A 20,102-nucleotide genomic window follows, 5' to 3' on the forward strand; every position below is an offset into this window, starting at 1 on the left:
GATATGGTGTAAAAGAATTTTTATGTCACTCTAAATGGCTTTTTTATATTAGTAAGCATAAACTTTAAGGCTAAGGATAAAACAAATAAACCTTTATCAATTTCTGTTACAGAAATAGTTTCCAACAGCTTTGCTTTTGGATAAATTTGCTAAATTTGGGAAAGAGACTTCAGGAAAGCAATAGTATTATTGAGTTATAGGAAACGATGATGGTAAGAAAAAGACTGACAAAGGAGGCATAACTAGATTTGAAAGAAAGAGCATAACAAGTCCCTTCTTAACAATCTTTAAATACATGAGGTAACATGATTCAGAGGGTATCCATCAGTTGTTCATTTTATGTCAGTGCAAAGCCATAGGTAGTTTTCTTAAATGCCCCAGGTTGTGTTATTAACCTTTGTAGTAAGTAAATAGAGCAGTAAAAAAATCCCTTTCAACACATTACTTGCATTGGCTTACAAGTTTTAAGTGTGGAAAAAAATAGAATTTTTTGCCTAGAGGGCTCTTTACAGTTTGCGGGGGGAGGTTTGTTACTTTGGCCAAATTCTATCCTTTTGAGTTCTGTCTGTGAGGTAATATCTGCCATAGAAATTAATGACTTGTTATAGTACTAGGATGGGAGGCCAAAGTGATCTCTGGAGGCCTCTTTCAGTCGTGAGTCTAGAATAATTCTTGTCTTTTTTAAAATGTGCATTTTGCTTTAAAATAATACCCTAAAATGACTACACTAATTTATCCCTTCATAAATCTCATGTGGGCTAAAGGAAACACCATTCTGTAATAAAAATGAAATAGAAAGGAATTATAGGAAATTAACTTATTGGGTGAGTCCATATTCTGAATATTTAATTTCTACTACAGAAGCAATTTTTTTACCAGTGGAATGACAAACAAGACAAGTTTTAATACATTTAAGTATGAATAAAAGTTTTCATAATAATGGATAATGTTCTCATAGCAGTTAATGTGCTTTTTATTTTTAGACAAATAACAACAGCAATGTGTCTCTGTTTTATAAAATAATAGGCACAACCTCCGTAGATTATTTACAGGATCACAGTTGAGAATGTGACCAGTGAAATAAACTAGTAATTTATGATGTCGGTTAAATTAAATGATACTCTGTAAATCTATATATCTCCTCTCCCTCTTCTCTTTTCCCACCTACCTCCAACCCACACATACAAACACACATTCCCACAGGACACAGATTTGAGCCCTGAGCCTGAAGCACACATAGGTATAAATCACACTTAACTAAGGATAGGCTGGGGCCAGTAGGTGCCTCCTCCGTGTACTGGGAGAACTCTCAGCTTCAAATTTTAAACCTTTCTGTTCTGTGGTTACATAGAAACTAGGTTTTACAGAAAAACTGTTGACAGTAGCCTACCAGGAAGATTTACAGTTGAGTGATTCTTCTACCAAAACCAAGCTTAACTGTATTAAGCTAGAAATTTTGAAACTGGAGAAAATTTGGAACTGCTTGGTTAGAACAATCATGGGTAACTAATGAACAGCACTTAAAAGTAGACGCTGATTTTCCCATAATAGGGATTCATCTTAAAATACCACGATGTAGGCGGGGCGCGGTGGTTCACACCTGTAATCCCAGCACTTTGGGAGGCCGAGGCGGGCGGATCGCGAGGTCAGGAGATCTAGACCATCCTGGCTAACACAGTGAAACCCCGTCTCTACTAAAAATACAAAAAATTAGCCAGGCGAGGTGGCAGGCGCCTGTAGTCCCAGCTACTCGGGAGGCTGAGGCAGGAGAATGGCGTGAACCCCGGGGGGCGGAGCCTGCAGTGAGCTGAGATCGCACCACTGCACTCCAGCCTGGGCGACAGCGAGACTCTGTCTCAAAAAAAAAAAAAAAAATACCACGATGTAAAAATAGGAGATGGATTTAACCACGTGAGTGTCCATAAATGGATGAATGTGTAAAGAAAATATGTTTTACACATACGTGATGGAATACTATTTAGCCTTTACAAGGGGGGAAATCCTGTCATTTGTGACAAGGTGGATGAATCTGAAGGATGTATTAAGTGAAATAAGCCAGGCATAGATATATTAATACAAATACCACATGATCTCACTTATATGTGGAGTCTAAAAAAGTTGAACTCATAGAGATACAGAATAGAACGATGGTTACTGAAGGGTGGGAAAGGAGGTAATAGGAATTGTTGATCAGAGGACATAAAGTTTCAGATAGGAGGAATAGATTTTGAGATCTATTGCACAGAAGAATGACTATAGTCAATATAACGCACTATATATTTCAAAATAACTAAGAGAGGAATGTCAAATATTTCATGATTAAAAAAAATGATAGGGCCAAGTACAATTGTTCATGCCTGTAATCCAGCACTTTGGGAGGCCAAGGCTGGTGGATTGCCTGAGGTCAGGAGTTCAAGACCAGCTTGGCCAACATGGTGAAACCCCATCTCTACAAAAATACAAAAATTAGCCGGGCATGATGGTGGATGCCCATAATCCCAGCTACTTGGGAGGCTGAGGCTGGAGAATTGCTTGAACCTGGAAGGAAGAGATTGCAGTGAGCCAAGATTGCACCATTGCACTTCAGACTGGGCTACAGAGCAAATAACAGGAGCAGTGTGTCCCTGTCTCCGTCTCAAAATAAAAAAAAAAAAAAATTAAAAAAAGATAGGTAAGCAAAGTGATGGATTTGTTAATTAGTTTGATTTAATAGTACCACACTGTATCCATATATTAAAAAATCACAGTGTACCTTATATTACAAAATTATTTTTTATTTCAATAGTTTTTGGGGAACAGGTGGTTTTTTGTTACATGGGTAAGTTGTTTAGGGATTTCTGCGATTTAGGTGCACCTGTCACCCAAGCAATGTACACTGTACACAATATGTAGTTTTTTTTATCCTTAACCCCTTCCCACTCTTCCCCACTGAGTCCCCAAAGTCCATTATATCATTCTTATGCCTTTGCCTCTGTGTGGCTTAGCTCATATTTATAAGTGAGAACATGTGATTAAATGCTTACCATTATTTGTCAATCAAAAGTAATATTAATAATAAAAACTACTTTAAAAGTAGGTATATTTTACATGAGATATATTAATATACTTAATGGTAAAATGTTTTACCCATATATTATATTTATTTTTAAATAGTAAATATGAATAATATAGCCTAAATAAAGTTGCACCAAAGTATTATATATACTGACAACATAGTACTATTAATTGTTCTATGAAGAAGCAATATTTTGTGCTTGACTGCGTTACATATTTTATATTCAGGATGATACTTCTCTTAATTCATTTCAAATGTTTAGTCAAGTTTAAATAAAAACAGTATTTAATTAAGTCAGCCAATTAAGCTTATTAAGTCAGCTAATCAGGCTAAAAGTTTATATGCTAAAATTTAATATTAGTTATTGGGACAAGGTAAATAATATTTACCAATTTGGTCAGTTTTGTTGGTCATACTTTTCATTTGGAATGGGTCATTTCATTAAAATATGAATGTTCATGGATACCAACATAGCACTTTAATCTACATTTTTAAATATACTACATGCAAAGATAAAGTTACATGATAGATAACTTCTTAATGTATACATTTAAAAGCACCATGAAACTTTTTAAGAAATGATTAACAGTTTTGTAAAATGACTTCTTTGAAGTTTTTATATTTATTTCTAAAATCAGTATTACCGATTTTGCCTATTTTCAAGCCTAACATTTGTTGAATATAAAGGGGGTAGAGGAAAGAATTCTTGAGCTAGTGGAGTGTTTGCGGTATAGTCATGGAATACAATGATATTTGGAATTTTTTAAGTCATGCATTTCAGATTACTTGGTACTTTATTAAATCTGTATTACATATTTTTCTTTCTTTTTTTTTTTTTTTTTTTTTTTTTGAGACGGAGTCTCGCTCTGTCGCCCAGGCTGGAGTGCAGTGGCGTGATCTCGGCTCACTGCAAGCTCCGCCTCCCAGGTTCACGCCATTCTCCTGCCTCAGCCTCTCCAAGTAGCTGGGACTACAGGGCGCCCGCCACCACGCCCGGCTGATTTTTTGTATTTTTTTAGTAGAGACGGGGTTTCACCGTGGTCTCAATCTCCTGACCTCGTGATCCGCCCGCCTCAGCCTCCCAAAGTGCTGGGATTACAAGCGTGAGCCACTGCGCCCGGCCTAAATCTGTATTACATATCTTTCTAATATATTTTTATAAAAGCTCTCATGGAACCTAGGTAAATAGATTAAACAGATGGATAAACAGATATGGATATAAATAAATGTTTTCAGAAATCCCACAGATCAATTGAGTACAAAAATTTGACCTATTCAGTAGTATAATATACTAGGGCAAACATGCTATGTCATATGAAGTTGTAAACATTTATTAAGCAGGACTATTAATTCTTCCTTCATTCAACACATATTTATCGAGGGCTCCCAATTTTCAGGCTCACACAGTATGTCAGACCTAAAGCTATTTATACTAAGTATGCCAGTATAAAACAGGAAGTTATCACATAAGCACTTTATTATTCAAGAAGATGAAATAAATGCACTACTGTAATTTTGGAATGTAAGTAATGCCAGCAGTCATCATTTTAAGGAATCATACTGGCATTGGAGAATGTTTAAAGGGCCATTCAGTGGACATAATCTCCCTTCCTACTTTCTCATGTTAATAAATCACTCAGATTAGCAGAGTTGAATTGCATATGTTGATCTCTGTGGAAATTAAGGGTACATGTGTCAAAATACTCCTTTAGGAATACAGAAAGCAAGTTGTTTTAAAATGAGATTTTGTGTTTTTGAATGAAAGGTGAATGATTGTAAAATAAAATAAGCAAACTGTGATGCTGATACTAAGGATGATTTGACTCCTAACATTTTTAGCATATGATAGTTTCTCTGTCACATAGGAGCTCAGAGTTACCTTGACTACAAGTCTAATTATAGATGGAAAGGAATAAAGTATGACTCTTTTTGTTCAGCTCTTTTAATGAAATTTTCCTTGTGATAGCAAAGATTCCTAAATTATTTGATCAAATTCAATTTAGAATCATAGAATTGGTACCCCAAATGAACTGTATTGGTGAGCTGATTAATATGTCTCAGAAAATCACGTGTGTAAAGGGGAACACATTTATATGTGTATCAAATTAACACATAATATATGTGTAATTGAATTAGTGTATTGTGTGTGTATGTATATGTGCATGTGTGTACACACATACATTATGTATACTCTTACACATATATGCATAATTTTTCTCAAAAGTTAATTCAGTACATGGTAAGATAATTCACTTTTGAGTAAATAACTTGCAACATTAGCTTATATTTTTATTTTTTATTTTCTCAAATATGCTATTTAAAATAATAAAGTGTGATCATAAGTTGTAGAGGACAGAGTTACATTATTTAGAAAGTTACTGATTTTCCTTTATTTGCTATACTTAAGTACATGTGTTTTTCAAACATGTAACCTTGTACCTTGGTACACACTATTTCTAATATAGCAATTGCTGCCTTTGTCTCCAATATTAGTATATAATTATTCTAAACTTATGCCACCTTTTTATTTCATATTCTTCTCCATAATTACTATCTATAATTTTCTTTTGTTTTTTAATTGTTACTTACTGCTTTTTGGTGATAACAATGAATTTAATTTAGTAAGAGTAAATTATTGTCCTGATTTACTCTTAGCCGACATTGTGCAGTTTAATTCCTTGTTTTCAGATTAATTACCTTTCACTTATTTGAAATGAAATTTTTACTTTTAGTACAATTTTTTTTCAAACGTATGTTAAAAACAAATCCTTCCAAATATACATGTAACACATTTAAAAGCACCAAAATTATCTTTGAGGAAATATCTATTAACAAGATATTTTATATTAGTTATTTTGAAGCTTTGCAGTATTAGTTGCTCCTTAAATCTCTAATGGATTTTTCTGAAAGCTTGAACTATGTGTTTATCTGAATGGATGGACAGATGGACGGATAGAAGGATATAGATAGAATATATATAGATATCTACCTGTCTTTATACAGATAAGACATGTTATGAAACATTTCTAGCTACACATCTGTATGCATATCTATGTATATTCATTTGAATAGCTTTATATAGCTTTACTACATGCGCACTACACTATTGAAGAAATCCTTTTGATTGGTCATTCTTAAACAATACTAGCATTTTGTTTCTACCTATGTAAGAGCAAGTCTTACAGTACAACTTTTCTAAATTATGCCCTGGAACACACAGCAGCACAAAGGAGCCCGGTCAGATTCATTTAGGGAATAGAATCTACTGTATCCACCCCCTGACCGCGCCACACTGTCATGAGCACATTGTGTATTAAAGGATTAGGCAGTACAACATTGTTTAACTTGTATAGACCAACATTTTCATTTGGTCATATGGTAAGATTTTTGTTTGTTTGTTTGCTTTTTTCTTTTCTTTTCTTTTCTTTTTTTTTTTTTTTTGAGACAGAGTCTCAGTCTGTCACCTAGGCTGGAGTGCAGTGGCGCGCAATCTCAGCTCACTGCAACCTCTGTGCCTAGGTTCAAGTAATTCTCCTGCCTCAGCCTCCTGAGTAGTTGGGATTACAGGCACCTGCCACTGTGCCCGGCTAATTTTTGCATTTTTAGTAGAGACGAGGTTTCACCATCTTGGCCAGGCTGGTCTTGAACTCCTGACCTCATGATCCACCCACCTCGGCCTCCCAAAGTGCTGGGATTACAGGCGTGAGCCACCGTGCCCGGCCGGTCATATGGTAAGTTTTTCTCAATTCTTCTGTAAGCATTTCAAGGACCAAAGTTTTGTGGTAATAATTGTGGAAATACCACTCTAGAAGAAAATTAGAAAGAGTAAAAAAAATTCTAGAATTCCCTCTCTAAGTATTTTATAAAAACATATAATAGCTCACAGAATAAACAATTTCCATTTATGCAACAGAGAACACACTGGCCCAAGGGACCAACAATATTTAGACCAGCAGTGATAGTTACTTCATTGTGTGTAGTTTTTTAATAAGGAAAAAAATCAGGATACTGGCTGTCTTACATATGCTGTTGTGGGTGGGTATACATTCTCCAGTGAAAACATGGGTATTGACATTCCCAAAAAGAGAAAATATGGAAGGACCCATCCATTGATGAGTTGCAAGTTTCATGAATTATTATATGAATTTAAAATGTTTTTCCTTTCATTAATTTGAGATGTTTAAATGATTATTTTGCTTTTCCTCTCTGCAAGATGATTAAAGGTTTTTAAAGCTAGAGCCACATCTTAAATTCCTTTTTCCTTTTTGCTCAGTTGATCTACATATACCTCCTTTTTTTTTAAGCAGGAAAGAGAAGGATAATATGGCAGGAGGCTCCAGTTCATTATTTTTGCAACAGCCATTCCTTTTACAGCACATACTGACCAACTCCAAGGCTGTTAAAATGTAATTCTTAGGAATGGTGTTTTGACACCATGAAGACATGTGTAGTGAACAGATGTTTGTTTAGGTTTGCACTTCACTATTTGCTTATATTTCACGGGAAAAGCAATTACATTGACAGGCATCAGATTTAGAGAGTGAGAAGCCAAATGATTTCTAAAGCATAAACAGAGCTTCCCGTGGCAGGGGCTTATTCCTGTGGTCTCTCAAGGGCTCTACGTTTTCAAAGCTTAGAGAAATCAAACCCCTGTTTGGAAAAGATTTTTATTTTTTTCCTTCCCTTGCTGATGTCATACTGTTGCTATGGAGAGAAAGTGAGTGCTGCATGACATTGCTGGAAAAATCAACACTGATGTATTTCTGCACATCAAATAACCTACCTCATAGCTTTTTTTTTTATTAGTGTAGGCTTGCTAAAAATTGTCAATACTAATACTAAAATGGACATGTTCCTTTGCCCAAACAACTTTGCTATATAAAAGTCTTGTGAAGGTGTAAATAGTTCCTTCCTAATAATACTAAAGAGAATGAAATATATAATAATCCATGTGAAGTAAGGAAGCAGAATACATACTTTGTAAACTATTAGATATTTTTTCTATCATTGGGAACTTTTTTCTTGGTAATATCCACTGTTTTAAAATCTTTTTTTAACATTGAGTCATTCAACTGTACAGCACTACTTCCGTCACATCTCAACCCTTAAAAAAGATTAGTGCTGATTTCATTTTGAGTCATTCCTGAGGCATTCTTTTCAACCCTGCTATAAAAGCCTAGCTGCTAAGTCAGACATCAGGGATACACTTTGAATGTCTTAGTGTGGACACATGATTCTAGATTCATCTGGCCATAAGGAAGGAGGCAGTTAACCAAAAACAAGGTCCAGGACTTTTGATCTTAAGATGAAAAGCCATTTTTAAAGACTTACAGTAAATAATATATGATAATTCTATTGAAGGTTTCTGATTTTTACCATTGTTAAGGAAATAATAAAGATTTTCCATGAGAACAATAACTTTTCCCAGTCTATGAGTTTTAGCAAATAGGAGGGGACTAAAGAATAAAAAGATTCGAGAGAGAAAAGAAAGTACCATATCCCTCATCTACTAAAATGCCATTTTCATCAGTGGTATTTAGTAGTGTTCATGGTGTGCCTGCAAACTGACACTCCATTGTTAAGTGGAAATATGCTTTTGACAATGTGCTTTTGATGTTGAAAACTGTGATGGGTTTTAATGAAAGCTATAAAATAAATGCACAATATTTCTACCTTTGAATCCATTGCTGGCAGATCTAATGGCTGCATTTTTCTTGCATTAAGCATGTGTTTTATGTGAATGGTTGATTTGTTATATCTTTTTTTTTTTTTGCCTGCAGTGGCACGTCTAGTGATGAAATGTGCAACTTATACATTATGTATTACATGGAAGCCAAGCATGCAGTTTCTTTCATGACCTGTACCCAGAATGTAGCTCCAGATATGTTCAGAACCGTACCACCAGAGGCCAACATTCCAATTCCCGTGAAGTCTGATGTGGTTATGATGCATGAACATCATAAAGGTAATAATTGATGTTTAATATAAAGTAATATATGATTTTGTATTTTATATTTTTGTATGTATCTTGTTTGACTATATTTAAAATCATCTTTATTCCCTTCTTCTGTCTACCCATCACATGTACACACGTATTTCTTATTTTCTCGTTTTTCTCTTTCATATCCTATATCCCCTCCCTGACATGTCCCCACAGAACAGTTAAAGACGAAAATCTCAGCCAGGGGTGAAACAGATTCATTTTGGGACCAGTCCCATAAATGTAGACCTTTCTTCACTTAATTCATGTTTTCTCATTTCCTCATCTAACTCCTTCCCTAATCAGTAATGGCTTACACAGTTTATGAATTTATGCACCATGTTCTAAAGATCACTACAGTTTGCCAGGGAAAATGGTTATCATCTCCAGCCATACTTTAAATTATCCATTTAATGGGCTTCTTCAGGCAAAGAACAATTATTGATTTGTGAAACATTGCTAGGCTTGACTTTTTTAATCTAATTCTCAGAATTGTTATTTAACATATATATGTTGTTCCTCTGCAAAATGGTCATATTGACTGTCACTTTTTAACTTAAAATTGCAAAGCGTACTCCCTGTTTTATTGCATGAAGTATGCTGAGACTGGATTGAGTTTTGCAAGTTCAGTGTTAACATGCTACAGCAGCTTCTTATTTCTTTCTAGTGGAAATTTTATGAGAGAAGTTAGCATAGCATTCTGGCCATTTATTAAGATTCTACTATATTTATAGAATATGCCTTAAAGTGTTCTTAAATGTTCTTAAAAGAGTGCTACATTTAATTTAAGAAAACAAGTATGAGTCATTTTGTCAATGCATTTTGAAAATTCTATATCATTTATATATTATTGAAAGGGTAGTTGACCTAGTTATTAAGTCAGATGTCTCATAATTGGTAGGTTGTTCTGGGGGGTGGGGGGTGGGGAGCTTATGAATTAGAGCATTTCTGTCTTATAAATTCTTAATACTGTAATAAGCACAAGACCCTGAATAGTATTTTTATGTTGATGGACTATTTCCAATAAACTATTTTAAGTATGTAATACATACTGCAAATTTATGCTCAGCTTCTTTGATCCTTTACAGAAACAGAATATAAAGATAAGATTCCTTTACTACTTCAGCCAAAACGAGAAGAAGAAGAAGTGTTAGACCAGGGTATGTATGCTTATTTCTATAACTAGTCCTATAAAAGTATCAATTTCCAAGTAGGCAACCAAATTGTAAAGTTACTGAGATATCATATGTCTCTCTATATCTGCCTCAAACCCTATGTATTGCAATTTTTATACAATGCATAATTCATGAGAAAATGGTCAATTATTGCACTTTAGCTTTGAAAGTAAAATTCATTCATATAATTTAGTGCTGTTTCATTTTCTGTCTTTGTTTTACTTCATTTAATATTATAATTTTTATGTATAGTACAAATAAGTGCAAGTATAATCATTAAAAACCATTGGCGGGCTGCTTTTGAAATCTAATAACCTTAAACATTTAAATTATTGTATATTTTGTATGGTATGTTCATTAAGTAGATTTGAGATTCAAGAAAAAAAGAAATTAAGAATTAAATCCACATCTTACCTCTATAAGTCATTCTTCTCTGCCTTCATCAAGGTAGGAGTGATTATTGTCTTATATATCTATAGTTTTGTGTTAAGTTGCCATCTGCAGAGTTTAAAAAAAAGCATCATTCTTCTCCTGTTCTGTTTATTGAAAGTGGTAATGTTTGATGCTTGTATGTCATATACTGCATGTGCTGGTACTAAAAAATTACTTCCTTGAATCTTGGTTTTTTGCCAGTTGTTTGGAAGATAGTGCTTTGGGTTAGGCATTGGAGTTTGTTATCCTATCAAGTTGTTTTTGGCCTAGGATACACATTTTTAAACATTAGTTTCATGTTAATGCAAACCCACTTCTACTGACAACACAAATAGAAATAGAAAGGATTTTTCTATTAGCAACATATAGAAGTTTCCTGTTTCTTATTGCTAGCTGCTATTGGAATTCTTCAAAATATATTACATTAGGTCTAGTTCAAAAATATCACTCTTGTATGAATAGTTTTTACAAAATTAAACAATTGAGACTTTAGAAAGGGGAAAATGCACTCTGAAAGAAGCATAAAGTAAACTATGATCCTAAGGTTTTTAAATTACACAGCAGATGTTTTATAATATCTCATTCTAACGAAGTGACCTTCAAAAAATACAGCTTAGCTCAAAGCACTAAATGGCTGAGTAATTTAAAATAGCTAAATTTATCAATCCTGTTTATATATTTGTAAGTAAGCCAGTAATAGCAGCCCAAATATAGTAGTATTCAGAATGTTTACTGTAACTTCTGCTGAAGTTTGTTAAGACTTTCAATGAATTATTTTGACATTTCACATGCTATTTGAAATGTATGTGTTTAAAATAATTTTGTCTTAGAATACATTTACAAATAACAACATATATGAAACAATATGGAATGAGATACCACCATTTAGTAGATGCATCTTATAAAATGGTATGTTTCTATGGAAACTGCAGTTGGACTATGGTTTCCTTTTGAAGTTAGTCAAGTTGATCAAGGGAAACACTGACACTTCTAAAAGATTAAAAACCCAGGGGTTTTGTTAGTGAAGCGGTATTAAATGTTATATTTCATCTGTTCTTTCCAAATAGTAGGATTTAGGAGGTGTTATATACACCTACAAACCAGATTCTTTAAAATACTTTCATACCTTGCCATTCATTTACCCTTTTGTGTTTTATAGCATATATATAATATTCAGAGGTGAACATTATCTATATACCCAAATATACAAATATACCCAAACTCTTTCTGGTCCCAGAGAATAATTCTATGGACACATAAGAAATTATTTTCCTGCAGTTTCTATTTTCTTCTGTTTGTGAATAAAAATGCTGTAACTAAAGGTATTTAACTTGAGAAGAAAAAAGCATTCTGATATTGTCAATTTTCATATTGCAGAAAATAGGCTGTGTTATTCATATGTTGAAATTAGTGGGCCCATTAAAATGTCATCTCTAATGACGGTAAAGACAGTAGCCTAACGAAAAGCCATTTCAATGGCTAGCATAGTCTGTGTATGATCCTACTGATCTATGGGGACCACCAGCCTAGAATTAAAAGAGAAATACAGAAATGTACCACATGCACATTTGTACACATAGTTCATTTGATGCACTAATGAGATCAATCTGTCTCCTTACAACACGTAGGGCAAATCTCCTCATTGCTGAAAGAGTATTTCATTCTTCTTAGAGATATTTGTTTGCACAAAGTGTCTATTTGTATGCATTCTTTGGAAAGTCAACTTGACCAAGTAGCTAATAAGGGGGCTTTGATTATTCAAATAAATTATGCCATGTATGTTAATTTTTAAAGTAAGCCCTCAAACTTCACTTTTCACCTTATTTGGTGTTGTGGCCAAAACAATTTGTGTAGTATTTCTTCAGATTGTACAATTATTTTAATACTTTTTAGCCCCAATAAGCAAAAGCCCACGTTATTGTGGTTGTGCTAGCCACAAGCTAACAGACACCATCTATGTTGGTCCTACAGAAGATGTCAAACCCCTGTAGAAAACAGAATAATGTGGGGTAGGAAGAAAAGACTTGAGTGGATATGTACTCATGGACAAGCTCTATACCTGTTAGTGGGTACAGATAGTTCTGTAAGTGATGTAGATAGTTCCATCTGGTTAATACTATATATGGTGTATATATGTGTGTATGTGTGTATATATGCACATACACACATATATATATTAAATAAATGCTATTTAAATTGTACTATATATAGTATAATATATATATTTACTTCCTGTCTTAATACATTGGAAAGCAGGTAGAAAGATATAAGTCAAGATATGTAATAAATGGGCCGGGCGCAGTGGCTCACGCTTGTAATCCCAGCACTGTGGGAGGCCGAGGCGGGCGGATCATGAGGTCAGGAGATTGAGACCACGGTGAAACCCCGTCTCTACTAAAAATATAAAAAAAATTAGCCGGGCGTGGTGGCGGGCGCCTGTAGTCCCAGCTACTTGGAGAGGCTGAGGCAGGAGAATGGCGTGAACCCGGGAAGCGGAGCTTGCAGTGAGCCGAGACCGCGCCACTGCACTCCAGCCTGGGCGACAGAGCGAGACTCCGTCTCAAAAAAAAAAAAAAAAAAAAAGATATGTAATAAATGTTATGTTAGAAAGAGGAAATGACCTTTACTAAGATAGAAAAAAAAGAAGGAGGGGAGAGATAGAAATAATCATATTCCATAGACTAAAAGAAAGAAATGTAGCCATGCCACAAATAAACAGGAAGTGGGAGTTATCTCTGACATGGAGGAAAAAAATTCAAAGAAAGTTAGTGATCTTTAAGGAAAGCCAGTGATCTTTGAAACACAGATTTATTTAGTACTCTGTTTCTCCAGGAGAAATATAAATATTTTCTTTGAAATTCATATCTCGAAAATTGCTAGCTATTGATGTTTTGCCAGAATATTAATCTTGATTAGAAATTAACTAGATGTCTTGACATCTAAGTTGTGCAAATCCAGTCTGTGCTTACTCACAAACACACTAACCTTTCATAATATCTTTGTCTACATCTGCTCTCTGTAGAAGAAAATCTGGTGTAAAGCAAGTGTACCTCAGATTCTGCCTCAAAAGATGTAATTACAGAGACACCACAAAATCATCATTATATGACAGTTTTACTTATCATGTTGTCCTGGATCATGCAACAATAGGAAACATTTTAATGAGGCTTTAATTGAGTCTGTAGGGATTTCTTTAAAAATAATGCTTATTTTGACTGATTTTTTAAAATGATATTCATTATAAAAGATAAGGATATTATGTAAAGTATAAATATACAAATAGAAATCATCCATAGTCCCCAGAAATATGAGTACATATATGTATGTGAAATATATATTATGCATATATTTACATATTAAATATATGCATATGTAATGCACATTATTTTAATTATAATGTATACACAATTTCATGGCCCTTTTTTAAAAATATACCTTGAATATTTTCTCCAATGGTAAAAATTATTGGCAAGAGTGATTTTTAATGGCGGCATAATACATGCATATTCCTGCCTATATCAATTTGAAAATAACCCATTTGCATATAAGTGAGTTTATCTGCGAATGAGTTGATTATGTCTGCCTACAGGGAGAAAAATACAAATGGATATTTAAAACAAACTAAAATGTCACCGTCCTTCAAAGACATTGTGAGTGAAGAATTACCTATGTATGTAATAAGTACAATAAAGTATACAATAGACTCAATTAGGCGGTGATTCTGCATGGAGGAAATGAATCCTAGGAGACTATATAGAATAAGGAAGTTCATACTGATGTCTTCCAAAGCAGACACACACACACACACACACACACACACACACACTCCTCGTATATATTAAGGTTGGCACTTTTAGAAAACTAACACATTTTGTAAGTTCTCTTTATTTCTTATGCATTATAATTTCTTATATATGTTCACTATACCAAAGCTATAAACATCCTGAACTTTCTATAACCATTGATTAAGCAAAGAATATGGGCTTGAAACTAAGAAGCTTACGAGATGGAAGCAAAAATCTACACAATTACATTTAAGAGTTCTGAATTTGAGTGACTCACTTCTTTAATATTCGAAGTCTAGATGTAGTGTTGAATCTTATGTCTGTTATATTGGGAAGATTCAGGGTCTTAAATTCCAGGCAGAATTGAAAGTCAAAATCTATAATAACAGTATGTCCTTGTTATTATGTATTATGCTCTAGACAACATTTATTTGGCTGCAGAAACAGCCTTTAACATGTTTTATTCAGTTTGCTCCAAAATCTCCTCATTGTAGTCTTTGTGCCCTCATATAATCAATATTTCTACTCAAAGGTCAGAATAAGCTACTGTATTCCCAAGGCAGAGAGAATGTGACAAAAATATAATTTTAGAGGGAAAATACTCCATGACCCCAGATAGTTAAAGGTCTTCAGACACCTTCTGTGAAACAGTAATTTCACAGTGGTTTTATGCTAACAAAAATGAATTACCATTGGCATGTTTTATCAAATAAGCAGAATCAAGGGAACAAGGTTGCCAGTTAAAAACACAATAGTCCACTGTCAAAGCCTGCTAAAGTTACAGTTGTAAACAGTTTATGGGAAGAGTTAAATAAAGGCTGGGCATGGTAGCTAAAATTTATATTTCATTGATTTGTTCAAAATAGGGCATTCCTTTGATCCTCTAATAAAACACAAATAATTTTAGTAACATCTTCTTAACTAATTCCAAGCACTCTCTATGCCACTTTGCTGTTCTAAAGAAGATACAGTTTTTGTTTGTATGCCTATTCACTAAAAATTTATTGGTTTCTTATGATTTATGAGCACTTCACAAGTCTTTATTTATTGAACTCATCTATCAAACACAATCTAAATACCCCCCAAGGCTCTGGGAAGCTGATTGAATGCTGTTTTGAATTGGTTTCCTAATAACGGAATAGGCAGATGTGAATGATCATTTATCACACAGTTAGGCTTTCCAATATAGATCTATGTGCATGGTAGTTATGAAAACCATCATCTTCTGTCTTCTCCTTTTTTATATTTGTCTCATTTTCTTAAAAAGGACAAAAAGTTGATTTCTCATTGCTTTTCAATCAAATGAGCCCTATAAGGGGAAGAAATAATAAAGTTCACTTCATTTGTGATCCTTGAGCTGGTCACCATGGTCATGTGTTTTATTTCTCTAAGACTAGAGAATAAATGTTGTGGGATAGTAATAACTAAACAATCAATAAACCAAATTGACTTTAACCCGAAGGGAAAATCAGTTAAGACTGCCACAAATCAAAATCAAAGTTAATCCAGTGGAAAAAAAAAAAGAAAAGAAAATACCACTCAGAAATACATAGCTGAACAGAGCTGCGGAAAAGGTAGCTATGGGGATATAACCCAGGAGTGTCCAAGGTGGGTAGGGTGCCATTAATCACGCATCAGTTCCGTAGAGGTAGAGCCACTTTTAATACCATCCTAGACAGATTTTGTCATCCAGAGCAGAGATGGGGGTCCTTTCTGAGGAAGGAGAAGAGTCTTTCACTATGACAATCAAAGGGTGAGATTCCCAAATGAATACTGGTGGTAAGGAGGGAAAAGTTGATGTTGCAAATCAGCCTAGGTTGGACCTTGTGATTCACTGGTTAGAGAGAGAAGAATATAGTTTTCTGAGTTGATTTACTCAAAAAAGTGTCATCACTAAGAGTGATACTATTAAAAGGTTAAAATATGATGAGAAGATTAAGAGCTCCATTTTAGACATTTTAAGTTCAAATGAGACAGATAGACATCCAAGTGGGATTTTCCAGAAGACAGTTTTGTAACACCAGTTTGGTGTTAGGAGAGCTCCAGGCTTGGTAGTCATGTGCCTGGAAGTGGTAGCTTAAGTTTTGTAAGTGACTGAGATCACTTAGTAGGAAGAGGCTTTAGCCAGGGGAAAAATGTTTCAGGGACAGACTTCCCGAAACACCAGCCTTTTTTACATGATGGACAGCAAAAAGAGGAAGCACAGATGATAGATAGAGAAGACCTGTAAAGAACAACATTATAAGGAGAGAGGTTCTGAAGGGCACTTTCAACAGGGCTACAGCCTCTCAATAGATCAAAGTAAAGAGTCTATTAGCATTGGCAATTAGGATCCCTTACCTCTTGGAGAAGTCATACAATGGTGAAATAGGAAGTGGAAAGAAATGCATCCTATTTAGGGAGGGAAAAGGATGTAAGGAAGAATGAATCAGCAAGTAGCCCTGGACCATCCAGTATGGTAAACACTAGGTGAAAATATTTATGTTTTGAATATAAATTAATTCAAAGTAAAAAATTAAAAATTAAGTTTCTCAGGTGCACTAGCCATTTACAAAGTACTCAGCCCCATGTGTCTGTCTAGCAGCTATTAGTCTGGACAGTGCAGACAGAGATTACATCCATTATTACAGAAAATTCTTTTGGACAGTGTTGGAGCTTGTAAAGGAAGAGAGAAGATGGAAAAGCCTGAAGGATATGTTATGTCAGAGGAGAGTCTCTCCCCACCTCCACAACAACTCAAGCCCTAAGTGAGTGTATGTATAGCTTGCAAGTCAGATATGAGGTAAAGAAGTTGTATTTATTAATAAAAAAGAAAAGAGAGAAGACAGGAGAGGCTTTAGGGAATTCTGGAGGAATGGCATTCAGAACAGTGGAGTAGAGAGAGTTCTTTTTCCAAAGATATGCTAAAAGAGATGGAGAAAGTATGGATACAGCCTCATTTGGCAAAGCCAGGAACCAATTAGCTGTAGTAGCCACAGTGACTTATTAAGAAAACAGAGGGCTAGAAACATAAAGGGGCTTTTAAAAATTTTATTTATTTATTTATTTATTTATTTATTTATTTATTTATTTATTTAATTTTGAGACTGAGTCTCGCTCTGTCTCCCAGGCTGGAGTGCAGTGGCGCAATCTCAGCTCACTGCAAACTCCGCCTCTGGGGTTCAAGCAATTCTCGTGCCTCTGCCTCCTAAGTAGCTGAGATTACAGGTGCCCGCCACCACACCTGGCTAATTTTTGTATTTTTAGTAGAGTTGGGGTTTCACCATGTAAGCCAGGCTGTTCTCAAACTCCTGACCTCAAGTAATCCGCCCACCTTGGCCTCCCAAAGTGCTGGGATTACACGCATGAGCCACCGTGCCCGGCCCTAAAAGGGTTTGTTTTTTGTTTTCTATTATGAAAATCCAAATGCTTGACTAGGAAAAAGGAGCTGATTTTTAAAATATTATGTAAACCACAGGTTGAAGCAGACATGTTGCAATTAGTTTGTTTTTTCAGTTAGTAATTATAATAGCTATAATTTAGTAACACCTACTTTATGATATGTACTGGACTGGGTATTTTAATATTAACTGTCTTCTTTAAATCTACAAAGTAATTTCTAAAGATTATTGTCACTATCTTTATTAGGTTAAGTAGAATTTACTTAAAGGCACAAAGTAGAATTTCTTAGAGGCACAGAAATAGGGTTTGATGTGTATTTGAATTGAGGAGTTGCCATACAGGGAAAGACCAGACTGCTATAGGTGCTATAGGTGCACCCAGCAGAGACCCCTGAGTTGAATTGTCAAGGAAGGCTTTTTTGATGTGACACCTAAGATCTGAAAGTTGAGGAGCTAGTTTATTAGTGGGGAGGGAGTGGTCCAGGCAGAAGAAACATCATCTTGTTAGAGTTGATATTCAAGGAAATGAAAAGCCAATATGAGAGGAACATAAACTGAAAAGAAAAAGGAAACGTTGAGAGATGACACAGGGGTCAGGACCACCAACTTGCTTTATTTATGTTCTACTCCATCTGTTATATTCATTAGATGTATTTTCTAAATAAACATCTTAATGTGACTAAGAAAACTGGTTAACATTTCAGGATTCCATATTATATCCAGTAAACTAGAAGAGGAAAAAACTCTTTCTGGTTTCCGCATAGGAATGTAAGAGATAGCCATCTAGTGGTCTCTCTCTCATGTAACGAGATGTTTATACAGATTCTGCTCTGAAACTTTATTCTGGCAAGGCCTGTGCAACTGTGTGCAGCCAAGCCTGTTACATTATTTTAAAAATTTTTGCTTTCCTAACCCAATGACAATTTTAAATGATAAATTCACATGAACTGGAGTGCTCTACCTTTGGTATTTTATTACAGCTTTTACATTTCCTCTTACAAACCTGAATGACTATGCATAGTTCTGAACCTGTCTTCCTCCATCAAGACTACCCTAAACACAGAGGTTGCAGTGAGCCAAGATTGTGCCACTGTACTCCAGCCTGAGTGAAAGAGAGAGACCCTGTCTCAATAACAATAATAGCTTAAACATATGGATTCAAGTTTTTTATTTAATTTTAATTTTTTTGAGATGACATCTGTCTCTGTCACTCAGGCTGGAGTACAGTGGCGTGATCATAGCTCACTGCAGCCTTGAACTCCTGAGCTCAAGCAGTCCTCCCACTTTAGCCTCCCAAGTGGTGAGGACTGTAATTGAATGCCACCACACCCAGCTAATTTTTTTATTTCTTAAAGAGATGGTGTCTCACTCTGTTGCCCAGGCTGGTCTCGAGCTCCTGGGTTCAAGTGATCCTCCTGCCTGGGCCTCCCAAAGTGCTGGGATTACAAATGTAAGCCTCTACTCCCAGCCTCAAGTTTTTAAATAATGGCTTATCTCTCCCTGAAATACTCTTGTATTTTTTTTCCTAAATAAGATGTTTCATTGTACAAGCATATGAAACTATTTATATTTAATGTGTGGTAGATGAGAATTTAGCAGTAATGTACTGTATTAATTTTTCTTCTGTGAGGCAGAATGCCACTGTGCCCTAACAGATTTGGTTGACTTATAATTTGCTTTGTTTATTTTACTGAGATTGGCCCTATTACTTGGTAATTATTTTCTGATTGAAGATTTCACCTGGGATAAGCTGATTTCACTGGCAAGAATTGAAAACCTACTTTGAAACATTAAACCAAGATTATTTGTAAACATGACAGAATCTCTTAGCATCATTTTGGAAAGACTTCATCTCCCCTTGCGCCACTTTCTTAATAATATATTCTTCAGTGAAATACATCATGGCTAAACCAGTTATCATTTTCATTTCCTAATGGTCATGAAAAGAGATTTTATAAATGTTTTCTAATTGTGCTGTAAATGTAATTAAAATGTAAGCAACAGGACTCCATAGTCGTAAGTAATTTCATCATTAGCAGCACCTAGTATAGGATGAGGAAAAGGAAGAACTGGTGGTTGCCTTTGGGTTTGGTGTAGGAGAGCAGATTTGTGTTTTCATTGAGAATGTGTTTACCATTCACACAGTTGATATAAATGGATTTGAAGTCATTGTGGAAATGATGAGGGTTAAAATACTTCATGAACTTTCTGTAGTCATATTTTGTATGTGTGATAATATTTTACAAATAATTTGCTTTCATGGAATTGGAGTCTCATACCCAAGTTTACTCCTTA

The 20,102-nt window shown here is 34.8% G+C and overlaps 1 protein-coding gene across 21 annotated transcripts in view; it reads left to right on the plus strand.

The window, feature by feature from the left end:
* The window catches only part of PAM (peptidylglycine alpha-amidating monooxygenase), a 279,745-nt gene that overhangs the window by 202,317 nt on the left and 57,326 nt on the right, over nucleotides 1-20,102 (plus strand). For all 21 annotated transcript variants that reach the window (XM_055297702.1, XM_063612837.1, XM_055297705.2 and 18 more), the window contains exons 13-14: nucleotides 8,836-9,020; nucleotides 10,124-10,195. In XM_055297702.1, coding sequence (XP_055153677.1) covers nucleotides 8,836-9,020; nucleotides 10,124-10,195 — 257 coding nt within the window. The remainder of the gene's footprint in view (nucleotides 1-8,835; nucleotides 9,021-10,123; nucleotides 10,196-20,102) is intronic.

This window comes from Symphalangus syndactylus, chromosome 11 (genome assembly GCF_028878055.3).
Source record: "Symphalangus syndactylus isolate Jambi chromosome 11, NHGRI_mSymSyn1-v2.1_pri, whole genome shotgun sequence".
Taxonomy (NCBI): Eukaryota; Metazoa; Chordata; class Mammalia; order Primates; family Hylobatidae; genus Symphalangus; species Symphalangus syndactylus.